This window comes from Mustelus asterias, chromosome 3, assembly GCF_964213995.1.
Source record: "Mustelus asterias chromosome 3, sMusAst1.hap1.1, whole genome shotgun sequence".
In the NCBI taxonomy this organism is placed as follows: domain Eukaryota; kingdom Metazoa; phylum Chordata; class Chondrichthyes; order Carcharhiniformes; family Triakidae; genus Mustelus; species Mustelus asterias.
Window position 1 is genome coordinate 19,050,313 of NC_135803.1, and position 17,577 is coordinate 19,067,889.

Here is a 17,577-nt window from a genome sequence, read left to right on the forward strand (position 1 = left end):
TAGGCAGGAAAGTGGAGTTGAGGATTATCATATCAGAACAGTCATGATCTAATTGAATGGTGGAGCAGACTCGATGGGCCGAATTGCCTGCTTCAGCCCTCATACCTTATGCTCCTATGGTCTAATAACCAGCACACTAAATCTTTCCACAACTTCTCACCCATTTCAAGCACCTTGTTGATGTGAAAGAGGACCTTCTGGAGAGAGCAGCTAATCAGGAAGATCAAGACCCAACATAAATCGGATAAAAAGCGCCTCACCAACCTTCAGCAGGTTGGACAGGTTAACTCTAATCCTATCCTCACTGCCTGCTTAAGACAGTAGGTCGACATTTGAACCCTCCAGCTCCCGGTGGCTAAGAGTCCACCTGCCCAGTTTCTTCCGAGAAGTTCAGGTTAACATCACTTCAAACTGTTTTCATCGGGTAATAAATGTTAGCCAGAACAAAGTTTAAATGTTTTAAAATTTTAAGTTTATTTATTAGTGTCACAAGTAGGCTTACATTAACATTGCAATGAAGTTACTATGAAAATCCCCAAGTTGTCACACTCCAGCACCAGTTCGGGTACACTGAGGGAGAATTTAGCATGGCCAATACACCTGACTAGCATGTCTTTCGGACTGTGGGTGGAAACCAGAGTACCCGGAGGAAACCCACGCAGACACGTGGAGAACGTGCAGACTCCGCACAGTCACCCAAGCCAGGAATTGAAAATGTGAGGCAGCAATGTTAACCACTGGGTGGCCAACAACAATTTCTGAGTTATACCTTAATTCCTTAACTGTTCTAGAATCATAGAAATCCTACAGCACAGAAAGAGGCCATTCGGCCCATCGAGTCTGCACCGACCACAATCCCACCCAGGCCCTACCCCCATATCCCTACATATTTACTCACTAATCCCTCTAACCTACGCATCTCAGGACTCTAAGGGGCAATTTTTAACATGGCCAATCAACCTAACCCGCTCATCTTTGGACTGTGGGAGGAAACCGGAGCACCCGGAGGAAACCCACGCAGACACGAGGAGAATATGCAAACTCTACACAGACAGTGACCCAAGCCGGGAATCGAACCCAGGTCCCTGGAGCTGTGAAGCAGCAGTGCTAACCACTGTGCTACCGTGCCGCCCATTACTACCGTGCCGCCCATGTCCTTGCTTGGCTCAGCAGGTGAACAGATACTTCCCTGTTCATAGAGGGAGAGTCATATGATTATGACTCATGACTTGGATATTTGGAATTGCATGACTTTAGAAAAATGACTGTGTTGCAATGACTTCTCACGTGGATATACGTAATGACACACCGAGTTCAGTGCGTGGGGTTTGTCAATAGAGATTACAACAACCTGTGTGCAAAACCTTTGTAGAAACGGTTTGGGTCAAAAGGAATGACTACTTTAACAACTCTGCAATATCTGCAGCACAAACTATTGCAGGTAGAACATGGATTCTTCTGTCAAGGCAAGAAGCCAAGAAGAGTGGTGGGTGTTTGGAATGCACTGCCAGTGGAGGTCACGTTGGCAATGTTTAAGGTGTATCTTCATAGGCGTGGAATGCCCTGCCTGCAGCAGTGGTGGACTCGTCAACGTTGAGAGCGTTCAAGTGGTTATTGGATAAACATATGGATGATATTGGAATAGTGTAGATTAGAGGGGCTTTAGATTGGTACCACTGGTCGGCGCAACATCGAGGGCCGAAGGGCCTGTACTGCGCTGTAATGTTCTATGTTCTATGTTCATAGGCACGTGAACAGAGGAAGAGAAACAGTGTATCAGCGCAGACTTGGTGGGCCGAAGGCCTGTTCCTGTGCTGTATTGTTCTTTGTTCTCATTTGTATCTCATTTTCAAAGCCCTCGGAAATTCAGAACAGAGCCATTTGGGTTGAAATTGGTCATCAGTGACATCTCAAGACATATGGTGCCAAACCAACAGCTTGCTTTCATAATCTTGTCCATCACCATCAATGATTTGCCTGTCTAATTATTTATGTAACCCCCTGCTGACCACTATATGGGGCTACTATTTAAATATTCAATCAACAGGATCCCGAATTCCTAGCGGTTGATGTTGATTTGGCTAATTCTCTGTTTACCCATAAATGTCAGTTCTGTAATCGGAATATCAAAAATAAATTTAATAACAAATAGAATTAACAGACATAAAACAGTGAGCTCTGATCTATAACCGTTGGGGCCCATCTGTTGGTGCACACATGGGGAAACTCATCTTCAGTAACACATTTGTAGATACTGTTCCAGTTGGACTGTATAGTCCCCGCCAGTTACTCACGACACACACACACAGTCCAGAAGAGACACACGTGTGGAAGATGATGCCGCAGGAGGCAGAGGTGCCGCGAGCTATCTGTGCAGCAACGTAGGTCGAGTGCGCTGAAGGCTGTCCTCCTCGGCAGGAATGAAAAGAACAGGCAGGGGAACGCCTGGCTGCCTCTCACTCCAAACCGAATTCTCACTGCCTGGGAAAAGCTCTCTCTCGGCTTTTCTCCCTCTTCAGCTCTGCAGCTGCTTCACTTCCTGGCGCCTTTTTTTCCTCCCGCCCCCAGAGCAATCCCATTGGCCCAGCCCACATCACTCAACCAACAGCATCCTGTTCACAGCACCCGCCCGGCAAACAGGACACTGAAACCCACAAGGGACAAAGAACACTGGTAAATGTCTTCCCCACAAATTTTCCTCAGTCCCTTACATTCTCCCCCCACCAAAAATACAGCATGCCCCCATGCTGAAGTACATGACATAGGACCCAGTTAACCAATTACACCATGTACCTTATAGTGTGATGACTGGTATAATAGTGGGTGAAAAGAGTGGTACCTTATTTATACATGACGAGCACTGAGCAAAGGAGTTACACCACCATGTATGACAACTATTGCAGTGTTCAGGAAAATGCATAGTGGGTGGTGTAGCTGAGTGAACACTTGTATGTCCTACTACTACAGACTTTGCACACGGCTCTCCCAGCTTTGTATAATGGAAACGGTCTGCTGGCTTTCTCTCTCTCTGTGATCTCCTCATCTCTGGTTCTGGATTGGCTATGTTAGATGTGTCTGTAGTGTAAGAGCCCTCAACAGAACTGTCTGATTCTACTTCCTTTTGCTCAGTTACTACCTCTTCTATCACAACAGGTAGCCCTTCTGAAGATTCTGAGCTCGCTGCGACTTCTGTCACTTCTGTAGCATTTGTGGGGGGATTGGACTCTGTGGGCATGACATCCTGTTCCGGTTGTTCACAGATTCCCTCCGGATTGTCAATGATCAAGTCCTCTGGGTAATGTCCATACTCTGACTCTGAAGAGTTTTGATCTCCCAGGGGCACATCAGCTGCGGAGTCATCTTTGTGAACCTCAGGAGTTTGATTCCTTTCTTTTGCTTTTCTGCGCCTGAGGGCTCTTGGAGAGGGAGTAGGCTTTGAGTCAACCTCAGTGCTCAATTGGACCTCTTGTCCCAGGGGCAAAATATGATTTTGGTGCATGACCTTAATGGGTCCCGAACCATCTGCAGGCTTTAGACGATAAACAGGAAGATCAGACATTTGACTCTCAACCACATAAGGATTTGCACTCCACCAATCAGCAAGCTTCTGTTTCCCTTTCAGGCCAAGGTTTCGAATGAGGACTGTATCCCCAGGCCTCAAGCAATGGTAGCGCACTCTCTGGTCATACCTCTCCTTGTTACTTTGGTTCATTTTAGCGGAAGTGGCTTGGGCCAACTGATAGGCTGCTTGCAGCTCTTTCTTCATCTTAGACACATACTGCAAGTGGGAAGTTGTTGAGGTCCCATCCGCTGACACGCCAAAACAAACGTCCACAGGAAGTCTGGCTTCCCTCCCGAACATTAAAAAGTAGGGTGAATACCCAGTAGCTTCATTTGGGGTACAGTTGTACGCGTGGACCAGATGTGCAATGTGCTGACTCCATTTGGACTTTTGACTGGGCTCAAGAGTTCCTAGCATGTTCAACAGGGTTCTATTGAACCTCTCTGGTTGAGGGTCACCTTGTGGGTGGTATGGTGAAGTTCTTGATTTCCTCACACCCAACATGGTCAACATCTCTCTCACCAACTGGCTTTCAAAATCCCGACCCTGGTCTGAATGTATGCGAGTTGGTAGGCCGTAGTGAATGAAGTATTTCTCCCATAGAGTTCTGGCAAGCGTTATGGCTCTCTGATCTTTGGTTGGGAATGCTTGTGCATACCGAGTGAAGTGGTCAGTGACTGCCAACACATTGCACACATTGCGGGAATCAGGTTCTATGGAGAGAAAGTCAATGCATACAAGATCCATAGGGCCTGAACTTTGGATGTGGGAAAGTGGTGCTGCTCTCTGTGGCAGAGTCTTTCTCTTAATGCAGCGTTCACATGTCTTGCAGTATGTCTCTACGTCTAGCTTCATGGGGGGGCCAGAAGAATCTGTCACAGACGAGTGCATAGGTCTTGTCAAATCCCAGATGTCCATTGTTGTCATGCAGTGACTTCAGAATCATACGGTGGAACTGTTTGGGGAGCACAAGCTGTCGCCGTAAGCGTAGGTCAGACTGTTTGACCGTTCTGTAAAGCAGACCCTGCTCGATTGACCACTTCCCCCACTCTCGTTTCAGAAGTGTAAGATCAGGATGGTTTGTCTGTATTTGACTTGCCGGTACCTTCTGATGGACAGCTAGCCATATTTCTCCTATACACGGGTCGCTTTTCTGAGCAGCTTGAAGCTCTGCTGGACTGAAAGTGGGCAGCTGATCAGCTACTACTGCAACGGTATGACAGAAAGCCTTGGGAACTGCAGACACATGAGCCCCTATTTGTTCGATCACACATGGATAGGAGTGTCCTGCTCGTGTGCTACTCAACACAGTCTGACAGAGAGCCCGCACTCCTGGAACTGGGATTTCTTGCCATTCATCATCTGGTGTCATGCTGTCATGTGGACGTCGAGACAACGAGTCTGCGTCAAGGTTATGCCGGCCTGGTCTATACTTAAGGCTAAAGTTATAGGTGGACAGTGCTGAGAGCCAGCGATGACCAGTGGCATCCAGTTTAGCTGACTTTGTGACGAATGTCAGGGGATTGTTGTCCGTTCTGACTTGTACAGTAGCTCCGTAAAGATAGTCATGTAGCTTATCCACAATAGCCCACTTGAGAGCTAAAAACTCCAGTTTGTGTGCTCGATAGTTTTTCTCAGATGGCGAGAGACTTCTGCTGATGAATGCAACTGGGCGTAGACCATCATCATGCTCTTGGTATAAGACACCACCTAGTCCGTCCAGGCTAGCATCCACGTGCAGAATGTAAGTCTTCTGTGGATCTGCAAACGCCAATACAGGGGCTTTGGTGAGCCGGGTCTTGAGTCCTTGGAAAGCATGTTCGCATTGCTCACTCCACCGAAGAGCCAAAGGGTTCAGAAGGCTTGAAGTAAGTCTTGTCAGGTGAGTTTGCAGTCTGACTCCCCTTGGAGCGGGGACGGGGAGGATATCCTTGAAGGAGTCCGTTGAGGGGACGGTGGAGTTTGGAGAAGTCCTTGACAAAGCGGCGATAGTAGCCACAAAATCCAAGGAAGGATCTGAGCTCTGTCACCGTTTGGGGTCTTGGCCAGGAGACACCAGCCTCTACCTTGGAGGGGTCTGTCGCTATTCCATCCTGCGACACTACATGTTCAACGTAGGTGACAGAAGTCCTGCCAAACTGGCACTTGTCAAGCGACAGCTTCAGACCTTCTTCTTGGAGCCGGTCAAGCACTTTGAGCAACCGCTCCTCGTGTTCTTCGAGGGTTCGTCCAAACACAATGAGATCATCCAGGTACACCAACACCTCCAGAAAGTTCATGTCGCCGACAGTATGTTCCATGACTCTCTGAAAAGTGGCCGGTGCTCCTGAAATTCCCTGAGGCATGCGTTCGAACTGATAAAAACCCAACGGGCAGATAAAAGCGGTCTTCTCCTTGTCAGCCTCACTCATGGGTATTTGATACTACCCGCTCCTCAGGTCGAGGACTGTGAACCATTTACTCCCAGACAAGCAGTGAAGAGCGTCTTCTATCCTTGGGACAGTGTACTGGTCCGGTATTGTTCGAAGGTTAAGGGTTCGGTAGTCCACGCACATTCGTACCTTCCCTGACTTCTTGCGTACGACTACTATTGGCGATGCGTAGGGACTACGCGATTCAGAGATGATGCCATGGCTTTGTAGTTCCTGTAGGTGCTGGCGCACATCCTCAAAGTCAGCAGGCGACAAGCAACGTGACCTCTCTCGGAAGGGCCTTGCATCCTTCAGTCTTATTTCATGTCTGGTGCTTTTAGAACAACCTACATCCCACTCATGCTGAGAGAAAACCTCTTTCCTCTCCATCATTCTCTCACAGAGACGCCTCCTTGCCTCCTCTGGCATAGGAGAGGCTCCAAAATCAAAAGAGGAAGGGGTCAGTTCGATTGCACTTTATCCGCACACTATGCCCTCGGCAGAGGAACAGGGGCTACTGGAAAAATATGGGCTACTGGAGTCCCACGTTTCAAGGAGATTTCTCTGGATGATAGGTTCTTCACAGTCACAGTAATGCGTCTGCTGGAAACAACTGATGCAAGATGAACCTCAGGCCTCACCCACAACTCTTCAGGGGAAAAAGTGTCAATAGGCTGATCTATCAGTGCTCCCTGGTCTGTGAAATCACCAGGAAACTTTGGGAGGCCAGTGACTTTAAACACTTATCCTGGTTGCAAGGTGATTGGCTTGTGCTGGGTAAACCACACAGTACCATGCTTGTCTACCCCTTCTGTTGTTTCAGACTGGGTGAGTGTCTCATAAGCTTCTCGGAGGATGGGGTGTATGGTCAAAGTACCCAAGAAGCGTTCTCCCGCCTGTTCTTTACAGGACTCAGACAACTCTCTCACCAGCCGGGTATTTGTCCCCACCAGAACGGCAATGTTGTCATCTTTCACAGGGTCAGGACATGCTAAGGCCAAAGTGTCAACTGTCTGCGGCACTCCGGTTACAGTGGCAGTGAACTCGAGTTGTATGGACAGGTAGCCATCATATGGGTATTGGTGAGAGCTTAAACCCCATATTTCCAGGTCTTCAAGTGGCTGGAGAGGTAAGTGTTTCAGGTAGGTGTCGTAGAAGCTGTGATACAAAATGGTTACTTGGGAGCCACTGTCAAGCAAAGCTCTTGCATAAACTCCTTCTATTTGCACAGGTACACCAGAGATGGGCCCCATTAATCCTGCAGGTAACTGTTTTGAGCCTTGCTTCGCTGGGGGTGGACAGTGGGTGGAACGTATTTCACACGGAACCAAGCACCGTTCCTTCACATGGCTCCTGAGAAGTTTCCCTGCTGTCTGCTTGCTTTGATCAGCTTCTGATTCACTTTCCTCAGATCCTCGAGTTCTTTGCACTCTCTCCTTGTATGCCCATCTTGCCCACACCTGTAGCAAAAGATTCCTGCCGGCAGTGGGTTGGACATTTTCACTCGGGGCGACGTGTCCCGAACAGCAGCTTCTGGCGCTTGCTGTACGGACCCAGTCCTTGCTGTCGTACTTTCAGATGTAGGGGTAACTGGAACGGCGCTCAACAGTCTGGCCACCTGAGAAGTCAGTTCCCTTACCTCATTTCGTAGGCTGTTCAACTCAGACGTAACTGAGGACTGCGGTACACTGGCGGTGACTGCGGTGGCAGTAGCTTTCACCCCTTCTCTGGCGCTAATCCAATTTTCTTCCTCTCTTACCTCCCGCATCAGCTGGGAGAAGGAAGGGGGTTTGTCCAGGGTGTGGCTCATCCTTACACGCAGAGCAACCATGTCTCGAGTGAGTGCACCCTTGACTCGCTGTTCCATCTGAGCTCGATTCATGTCTGCAGCCGTAATTCCTCCGTTAAGAAGAGCACGATGGAGAAGTTTGTCAAGGCGATACAGAAAAGCAGAGAGTTTTTCTCCTTCATCCTGGTATGTGTGTCTGAACTTGGCCAAGATGTCGGCTCCACTGTCTGTGGTGCCATAAGCTGTGTCCAGAGCGGATAAATAATCGGTGGCCGTAGCAGTGGGAGTGCTAACTTTCAAAAATCGAACGATGTCAGCAGCAGGCCCTTTTAAACTCTCCACGACACACTGTCTCTTGGCGGCGTCAGTGCATTGCCACTCACTGATCATCTGGGTAGCCTGCTCCATCCTGGCATCATATTCTTCCTCACCTGTGGGTACAGGTTTCAGTCCTGAAAACAGTCTCAGCTTTCTGGAGCTAGGCCCATCAGTTGGTTGCACTTGTCCACCAGTTTGCCAATAGCAGTCACTAACTCCATGTTCACATCCACTTTGGGAGCTTGGTTTTCTGATACTATGGCCTGAAAATCCTCCATCGACTTGCCTTCCTGTTGTAGTAGTAACAACAGCTTTGTATGGAAAGCGTCCTCTTCAGTTGCTAGTGGAGTGCCACAGGGATCAGTGCTTGGTCCACTGCTCTTTGTGATTTTTATTAATGACTTAGAGGAGGGGGCTGAAGGGTGGATCAGTAAATTTGCTGATGACACCAAGATTGGTGGAGTAGTGGATGAGGTGGAGGGCTGTTGTAGGCTGCAAAGAGACATTGATAGGATGCAAAGCTGGGCAGAAAAATGGCAAATGGAGTTTAACCCTGATAAATGTGAGGTGATTCATTTTGGTAGGACTAATTTAAATGTGGATTACAGGGTCAAAGGTAGGGTTCTGAAGTCTGTGGAGGAACAGAGAGATCTTGGGGTCCATATCCACAGATCTCTAAAGGTTGCCACTCAAGTGGATAGAGCTGTGAAGAAGGCCTATAGTGTGTTAGCTTTTATTAACAGGGGGTTGGGGTTTAAGAGCCATGGGGTTATGCTGCAACTGTACAGGACCTTGGTGAGACCACATTTGGAATATTGTGTGCAGTTCTGGTCACCTCACTATAAGAAGGATGTGGAAGTGCTGGAAAGAGTGCAGAGGAGATTTACCAGGATGCTGCCTGGTTTGGAGGGTAGGTCTTATGAGGAAAGGTTGAGGGAGCTCGGGCTGTTCTCTCTGGAGCGGAGGAGGCTGAGGGGAGACTTAATAGAGGTTTATAAAATGATGAAGGGGATAGATAGAATGAACGTTCAAAGACTGTTTCCTTGGGTGGATGGAGCTATTACAAGGGGGCATAACTATAGGGTTCGTGGTGGGAGATATAAGAAGGATATCAGAGGTAGGTTCTTCACGCAGAGAGTGGTTGGGGTGTGGAATGGACTGCCTGCAGTGATAGTGGAGTCAGACACTTTAGGAACATTTAAGCGGTTATTGGATAGGCACATGGAGCACACCAGGATGATAGGGAGTGGGATAGCTTGATCTTGGTTTCAGATAAAGCTCGGCACAACATCGTGGGCCGAAGGGCCTGTTCTGTGCTGTACTGTTCTATGTTTTATGTTCTCTATGTTCTATAAATTTTTGAACAGTAAAGGGATTAAGGGTGAGTGGGCGGGTAAGTGGAGCTGAGTCCACAAAAAGATCAGCCATGATCTTATTGAAAGGCTGAGCAGGCTCGAGGGGCCAGATGGCCTACTCCTGCTCCTATTTCTAATGTTCTTATGTTTTTATACACATGGGTTTGAGATCCAAGCTGAAATATCATATCATCACTCTTTCCAGACAATTCACAATGCCACATTTTTTTTCACCTCGTCTCAAGTTTCCTTTTGCCGATTACCCGATTTCGTCTTGCTGTCAGGCAGGTTCCAACTAAGTCATGAGGCTCTTGGACCACTTACTGCGGAGATGAGTTAAGATGGCTTCATGTTGCTTTTACCTCTTTTATCACTGTGGTACCTTCTACTCGATGCATCCAACCAAAGGCAGAAAGATGCAGCCATCCATGCTGGAGGGCGGGTGAGGGAAGGAAGCACCTTCTCCTATTGGGCACAAACATCCTCTACCGGGCCTCAACCCAGAATGCAAAGCCTCCCGCCTCCAATGACGAGGTGAGGCTGTCTGGAGTGGCACGTGGACTCTATACCTGTTGACTCTCGGTGGAACGTTATGGCGGCACGGTGGCACAGCGGATTAGCATTGCTGCCTCTCAGTGCCAGGAACCCGGTTTCAATTCCCAGCTTGGATCATTGTCTGTGTGGAGTCTGCACGTTCTCCCCGTGTCTGCATGCATTTCCTCCGGGTGCTCCGGTTTCCTCCCACAGTCCGAAAGACGTGCTGGTTAGGTGCTTTGGCCGTGCTAATTCTCCCTCAGTGTACCCGAATGGACACCAGACGTGGTGACTCGGGAATTTTCACAGTAACTTCATTGCAGCGTTAATGTAAGCCTACTTGTGACATTAATAAATAAACTTACCACAAAACCATAAGCTCAGTTAGCTAACTACATGCTATATGCATCTTGGCCTCTGCAGCAGCCTACACCACAACAGAGATTATACTTCAAAAGTACATGGTTGGCTGAGCATTTTGGAACATTGTGAAGACATAAAAGGTGTTATACAAATGCAAGTTTTTCTTTTCAACTTGAAATAGCATTGAATACATTCTTTACTCTTTTCCGGGATGTGCCTGGTACTGACAAGGCCAACATTTATTGTCCATCCTTAATTGCCTTTGAGAAGACGATGTGCAGTTTGCCTTCTTGAACCACTGCAGTTCAGGTGCTGTTAGGAGGATGTCCCAGCATTTTGACCCAGCAACGGTGAAGGAACGGCGAGATATTTCCAAGTCAGGATGGTGAGTGACTTGGAGGAGAATTTCCAGGTGGTGGTGTCCCCTTGTGTGCTGCTCTTATCCTTCGAGATGGTAACGGTCGTGGATTTGGAGGCTGCTGTCTAAGGAACTTTGGTGAGTTCCTGTAGCACACCCTGTAGATGGTACACATGGATGCCACTGGGCAGAGGGAGTGAATGAAGGGAGTGAATGTTTGTGGAAGGAGTGCCAAGGGAGATCTTGCATTGTTATAATGTTTACTGTTTTATTCCAGATTAAGAACCTGAGTGGATCTCAAACCATCGGAAAAATAGCAAAGAACTGGAGTGGATTTCTTACTGAAGTTCTCACAGATGTAGATAACTTTGAGATCAACTTTCCAATGACATTGGATGTAAAGATTAAAGCCACTCTGTTGGGTGCCTGTTTTTTAATTGTAAGTATGAAGGTTTTAGTGAAATATGTGACTTTAATCAGCTTGATAGCAAAGCTGAGAGGACCTGAATCACAAAGAGAGATGAGCCATTGATGTCTTCGCAAATTAAGAAGATTGCAAGAAAATTGAGTAAAAGTATCTAAAATATATTTTCTTTAGAAACCGTAGGTTAAACATAGATGGGCTATTTCTGTCAATATGTATGAGAGTCCTTGTCCTTCAGGTGCGATAGCCGGAACTCTACCACCTCACCCGTCATGGAATCGGCACGGGCGAGGGTTCGACAACGGAAATCTCCGTTGACCTGGGGCGGGAATTTCCGGTCTTGCCCGAGCAAGGCTGTAAAATCCCACCTGTATGTCTTTTAGAGGCTGCTGTTGCAGGATTTACAACCTGTTTTAGCATATTACAAACACACCTTCCCTGGCCATCCAGTTATCAAGTGAGATTTGAACCCAGAGATAAAGGACACTTCCACCACACCACAAGAAGGAGTCTAACAACACCAGGTTAAAGTCCAACAGCACCTGGTGTTTTTGTTAGACTCCTTACTGTGTTTACCCCAGTCCAACGCCGGCATCTCCACATCATGACCACACCACAAGACCAGCTATGTACAAAACTGAGTTACAAATAAGCAATGTGTGAATAAAAGAGGAAGTTAAAGGAATCTTCCTCATGCAATTATCACAAGAATTTTTTTTATCACAAGTGGTGATCATTGTTAATTGGCTGCAGCATTAAGGAAAGATGTAAGACCATTAGTTCAAGAAGAAGGAGAATACAAAGGCTTTTGAGGGGAAAACAGGAGAATAGGATTAGTCTGGGAAGTAAGAAGACAAAGTGGACACAATAAAGCAGCTCCTGAGAGAGACTTAGACCCAACAGATTCAAGAAAGAGGCAATAGAATTCTGCCATAATAATATTTATACAGGGGAGATGTTAACACTGCCTGCTTGGTTGTTTCCATGGTGTCAGGCAGTTTAAATTGCTCGGAGAACTTAACCAATGGTGCATCGTAGCCTTCTGTTTTAACCCAATCTTCTTTAAGGGTGGCACAGTGGCACAGTGGTGAGCACTGCTGCATCACAGTGCCAGGGACCCGGGTTCAATTCCTAGCTTGGGTGCCTGCCTGTGTGGAGTTTGCATATTCTCCCCGTGTCTGCGTGAATTTCCACTGGGTGCTCCGGTTTCCTCCCACAGTCCAAAGATGTGGGAGTTAGGTGAATTGGCCATGCTGAATTGCCCCTTAGTGTCAGGGGAAGTAGCAGGATAAATACATGGGGTTATGGGGATAAGGCCTGGGTGGGATTGTTGTCGGTGCAGACTTGATGGGCCGAATGGCCTCCTTCTGCACTGTCGGATTCTCTGAGTCTAAGCTGCTGAAAAGCACACGTGACAGAAGGCAAAGAGGGGCCTCATTAATAGGTCAAACTTCAGGAGTATAATTCTGGCCTGAATGCTGTTTTAACACTGGGACTGCCATTGTGATTTTTCCCACCAGGTCAACCACAACCTCATCCCACCCAAGCCAGGACAAAACCAGGGTTCATGCCTCGCTTTGGTGATCAACCTCGGAAAATATTTAACTAACTTTGGTGACGTAGTGGTGGTGTAACTGGGCTAGTAATCCAGGAGCACAGGCGAATGCTCTGGGGACATGGGTTAAAATCCCACCTTTAGAATCTACAGTGCAGAAGGAGGCCATTCGGCCTATCGCGTCTGCACAGACCACAAGCCTACCTAGGCCCTATTCCCATAGCCCCATGCATTTACCCTCGCTAGTCCCCCTGACACTAAGGGGCAATTTGGCACGGCCAATCCACCTAACCCGCACATCTTTGGACTGTGGGAGGATTCTGGAGGAAACGCATGCAGACGCGGAGAGAACTCCACACAGAAAGTGACCTAAAATCGGGAATCGAACCCTGTGAAGCAGCAGCGCTAACCACTTTGCCACCGTGCTGCCGTTTGGCAGTTGGTAGGATTTAAGTTGATTAATAAGTCTGCAATTGAAAGCTAGTGTGAGTCATGGTGGCCATGAAACCATTGTAATAAAAACCCATCTGAGTCGCTAAAGTCCTTAGCTAAAAGGGAAACAATTTCAATTACAGAATTAAAGTTGAAGATAATGTATCAGTTTCAATATTTCTAAGGAGTAAATGCCTTGAAACTATCATTAACATTAATGCCTTCAAATTACATTTACATCCCAGGCTTCTGGGAAAGAGGCAAACAGCAATTATAATCTCCAGCTTCTGAACAATTTCTGGTGGCCTATGCCAAGAACAAGGCCAAAATTCTCCTGTCCCACCTGTCGCGGGAATCGTAATGGGTGAGACAGAACGTTCGACGGACCATTCCCCAGGCTCGGGCAGGAACTTCAGCCGAGGGTCTGCGTCTGCATGCAGCTGGAGAATCCCATCCAAAGTGAAAACATTCAATTGAATAAACTGGGATTGTTCTCCCTGGAAAGACGGAGGCTGAGGGGCGACCTGATAGAAGTTAATAAGATTATGAGGAGCATAGATAAGGTGAACAGTTGGAAGCTTCTTTCCCAGGGCAGAAATGACAATCACAAGGGGGGCCCCAAGTTTAGGATAAGGGGGGAAAGGATCAGTGGAGATGTGCGGGGGAAGTTTTTTTTACACAGAGGGTGGTGAGGGCCTGGAATGCGCTGCCATGTCAGGTGGTTGAGGCAGATACGTTAGCGACATTTAAGACTTATCTGGATAGGCGCATGAACAGGCGGGGTATAGAGGGATACAGGCAGTTGGTCTCGGTAGGGCAAAGTGATTGGTGCAGGCTTGTTGGGCCGAAGGGCCTGTTCCTGTGCTGTATTGTTCTTTGTTCTTCTTTGTTCTATTTGCCTCATCTTTCGGCAGCTCTGCCTTCAGTTATCTGGACCCCAGTCTTTCTAGAACACCCAACCCTCCCCCCCGCCCCCCCCCCCCCCCCCCCCCCGCCACCCTGCAGATATATTCCAGGATTCAGCTTCCTTCCCCTCCTTTCTTCTTCTTTGGCTCAGTGTCAGGCTTTTATCTGATGTGAAATGCGAAGTGATGCATTTTGGAAGAACTAATGTAGGGAGGAGTTATACAATAAATGGTAGAGCCATCAAGAGTATAGAAACACAGAGGGACCTGGGTGTGCAAGTCCACAAATCCTTGAAGGTGGCAACACAGGTGGAGAAGGTGGTGAAGAAGGCATATGGTATGCTTGCCTTTATAGGATGGGGGATAGAGTATAAAAGCTGGAGTCTGATGTTGCAGCGTATGGAACGCTGGTTAGGCCACATTTGGAGTTGCTGCGCTACCAGAAGGACGTGGAGGCGTTAGAGAGAGTGCAGAGAAGGTTTACCAGGATGTTGCCTGGTATGGAGGGTCTTAGCTATGAGGAGAGATTGGGTAGACTGGGGTTGTTCTCCCTGGAAAGACGGAGTTTGAGGGGAGATCTAATAGAGGTGTCCAAGATTATGAAGGGGATAGATAGGGTGAACGGTGGGAAGCTTTTTCCCAGATCAGAAGTGACGATCACGAGGGGTCACGGGCTCAAGGTGAGAGGGGCGAAGTATAACTCAGATATTAGAGGGATGTTTTTTACACAGAGGGTGGTGGGAGCCTGGAATGCGCTGCCAAGTAGGGTGGTGGAGGCAGGCACGCTGACATCGCTTAAGACTTACCTGGATAGTCACATGAGCAGCCTGGGAATGGAGGGATACAAACGATTGGTCTAGTTGGACCAAGGAGCGGCACAAGCTTGGAGGGCTGAAGGGCCTGTTTCCTGTGCTGTACTGTTCTTTGTTCTTTGATGATTCTTACGTGAAGTACATTTGGATGTTTTTCTACGTTATAAGTGCTGTACACATGGATGCTGAATGAAACTGTCCATTTGCAGGACTTTATGTACTTTGAAACCTCACCGCGATGAGAAGCAGATGACTGGGACGTGGTAGACAGAAAAAGATACAGTCTAAGTGAGTAAGCACAGGAGTAAGTCCTCCTTTCTTCCCTGCACGGAATTTGACTGGCATTAATTCATCATAACCGTGTTCCAATTGTACGCAATAACTTTTGTAATTGAATTTACAGGGATCAATTACAATGTGAAGCCATTTCAAGACTTTCTTTTTCCCATGACTGAGGAATCTGCAGTTCCTGGAGGACATTGCTTACAGCGACCTTTCTCATTGAAATGCTTTGGGTTTGACACCCAGTAAAGTGAAGTATGACCATGTTGAAGATGTGGGGGAGAAGAAAGCACTGAAGGAAGAACAGAGAACCAGGACAGTGGTGGGGCTGGGGTGGGGGGAAGAATGGTCCTGGGAGGGGGTCAGTGGTGGGGGGGTGGGGCGGGGGGGGGGGGGGTGGTTTGGGGGCGGCTGCAGGGAGAAGGTACATGCAATAATTTTCCTCTCAGGTACGCATGCAATAGATCTTGAAACTGCACCATGGAATGCAAGTGTGTATATTCTTAAATAAAAATCATAAAATGCTGGAATTACTCAATGCGTCAGGCAGCATCTGTGGAGAGATAAAGAGTTAATGTAATAGACATACCATATATGCAGGACATACGATTTAGGAGCAGGAGTAGGCCACTCGGTCCCTTGAGCCTGCACTGCCACGCAATCAGATATGATTGTTCTCATTTGTTTGGGGTTGACCTTGATCACCTTTTGTTAGAGTTGGAAGTAATTAGTGCCATAATAGTTTATTCAGCAAGTACAGGGTTAGGGAAAAGATTGCTTCTCTGAGTGGAGGCATGTGACTAGTGGTGTGCCGCAGGGATCGGTGTTGGGTCCATTGTTGTTTGTCATCTATATCAATGATCTGGATGATAATGTGGTAAATTGGATCAGCAAGTTTGCTGATGATACAAAGATTGGAGGTGTAGTGGACGGTGAGGAAGGTTTTCAAAGCTTGCAGAGGGATTTGGACCAACTAGAAAAATGGGCTGAAAAATGGCAATTGGAATTTAACGCAGACAAGTGTGAGATATTGCACTTTGGAAGGACAAACCAAAGAAGAACGTACAGGGTAAATGGTAGGACTCTGAAGAGTGCAGTTGAACAGAGGGATCTGGGAATACAGGTACAGAATTCCCTAAAAGTGACGTCACAGGTGGATAGGGTCGTAAAGAGTGCCTTTGGTACATTGGCCTTTATAAATCGGAGTATCGAGTATAAAAGTTGGAGTGTTATGGTAAGGTTATATAAGGCATTGGTGAGGCTGAATTTGGAGTATTGTGTACAGTTTTGGTCACCTAGTTATAGGAAGGATGTAAATAAGGTTGAAAGAGTGTAGAGAAGGTTCACAAGGATGTTGCCGGGACTTGAGAAGCTGAGTTACAGAGAGAGATTGAATAGGTTGGGACTTTATTCCCTGGAGCGTAGAAGATTGAGGGGAGATTTGATAGAGGTGTATAAGATTTTGATGGGTATAGATAGAGTGAATGCAAGCAGGCTTTTTCCGCTGAGGCTAGGGGAGAAAAAAACCAGAGGGCATGGGTTAAGGGTGAAAGGAGAAAAGTTTAAAGGGAATATTAGTGGGGCTTCTTCACGCAGAGAGTGGTGGGAGTGTGGAATGAGCTGCCGGATAAAGTGGTAAATGCGGGCTCACTTTTAACATTTAAGAAAAACTTGGACAGGTTCATGGATGAGAGGGGTGTGGAGGGATATGGTCCAAGTGCAGGTCAGTGGGACAAGGCAAAAAATGGTTCGGCACAGACAAGAAGGGCCAAAAGGCCTGTTTCTGAGCTGTAATTTGCTATGGATCTATGGTTCTAAGGGGGAGGGGCAGAAAGAACACAAGGTCTGTGTTAGGTCTGTGAAAAGGCGGCAGGCAAGAGAGAGATTTCAGCCGAGATTCTCCTGTCTCATTTGTTTCCCCCCCCACCCCCCTCCACAGTTTTGGCGCTCAACCAAAACTCCACTGACTGCAGCGGGACTGGAGAACCCCAGCAGCTGGCTCACAGCGCCAGGGACTGGGGCTCAATTCCCAGCTTGGGTCACTGTCTGTGCGGAGTCTGCACGTTCTCCCCGTGTCTGCGTGCGTTTTCTCCGGGTGCTTCAGTTTCCTCCTACAGTCTGAGAGACGTGCTGGTTAGGTGCATTGGCCATGCTGAATTCTCCCTCGGTGTACCCGAACAGGCGCCGGAATGTGGCGACGAGGGGATTTTCACAGTAACTTCATTGCAGCGTTGATGTCAGCATACTCGTGACACTAATAAATAACTAAAGGGGTAATGGTGCAAGGCAAAAGGAGGATGCCAATGGAACAAGCAACGGTGGGTCCAGAATATCAACCATAAAAACATCACCAGAACCTGCTGCCTGGAAAAACCAGGAGCAGAAATTATAACTGCAGTTGTTGAAGAATCCAGTATCTGCATTCTTGAAGTTCGTGCGTGGAATTCATTCCGCTGCTATTTTAAAGTTAGTTTTGG

General features: G+C 47.6%; 1 protein-coding gene across 1 annotated transcript in view; it reads left to right on the forward strand.

The window, feature by feature from the left end:
- The window catches only part of LOC144485944 (phospholipid scramblase 2-like), a 34,433-nt gene extending 19,029 nt beyond the window's left edge, over window positions 1–15,404 (forward strand). Inside the window, exons 6-8 of the mRNA XM_078204020.1 lie at window positions 10,968–11,129; window positions 15,028–15,106; window positions 15,222–15,404. Coding sequence (XP_078060146.1) covers window positions 10,968–11,129; window positions 15,028–15,060 — 195 coding nt within the window. The 3' untranslated portion in view covers window positions 15,061–15,106; window positions 15,222–15,404. The remainder of the gene's footprint in view (window positions 1–10,967; window positions 11,130–15,027; window positions 15,107–15,221) is intronic.
- The last annotated feature ends 2,173 nt before the right edge of the window (window positions 15,405–17,577 follow it).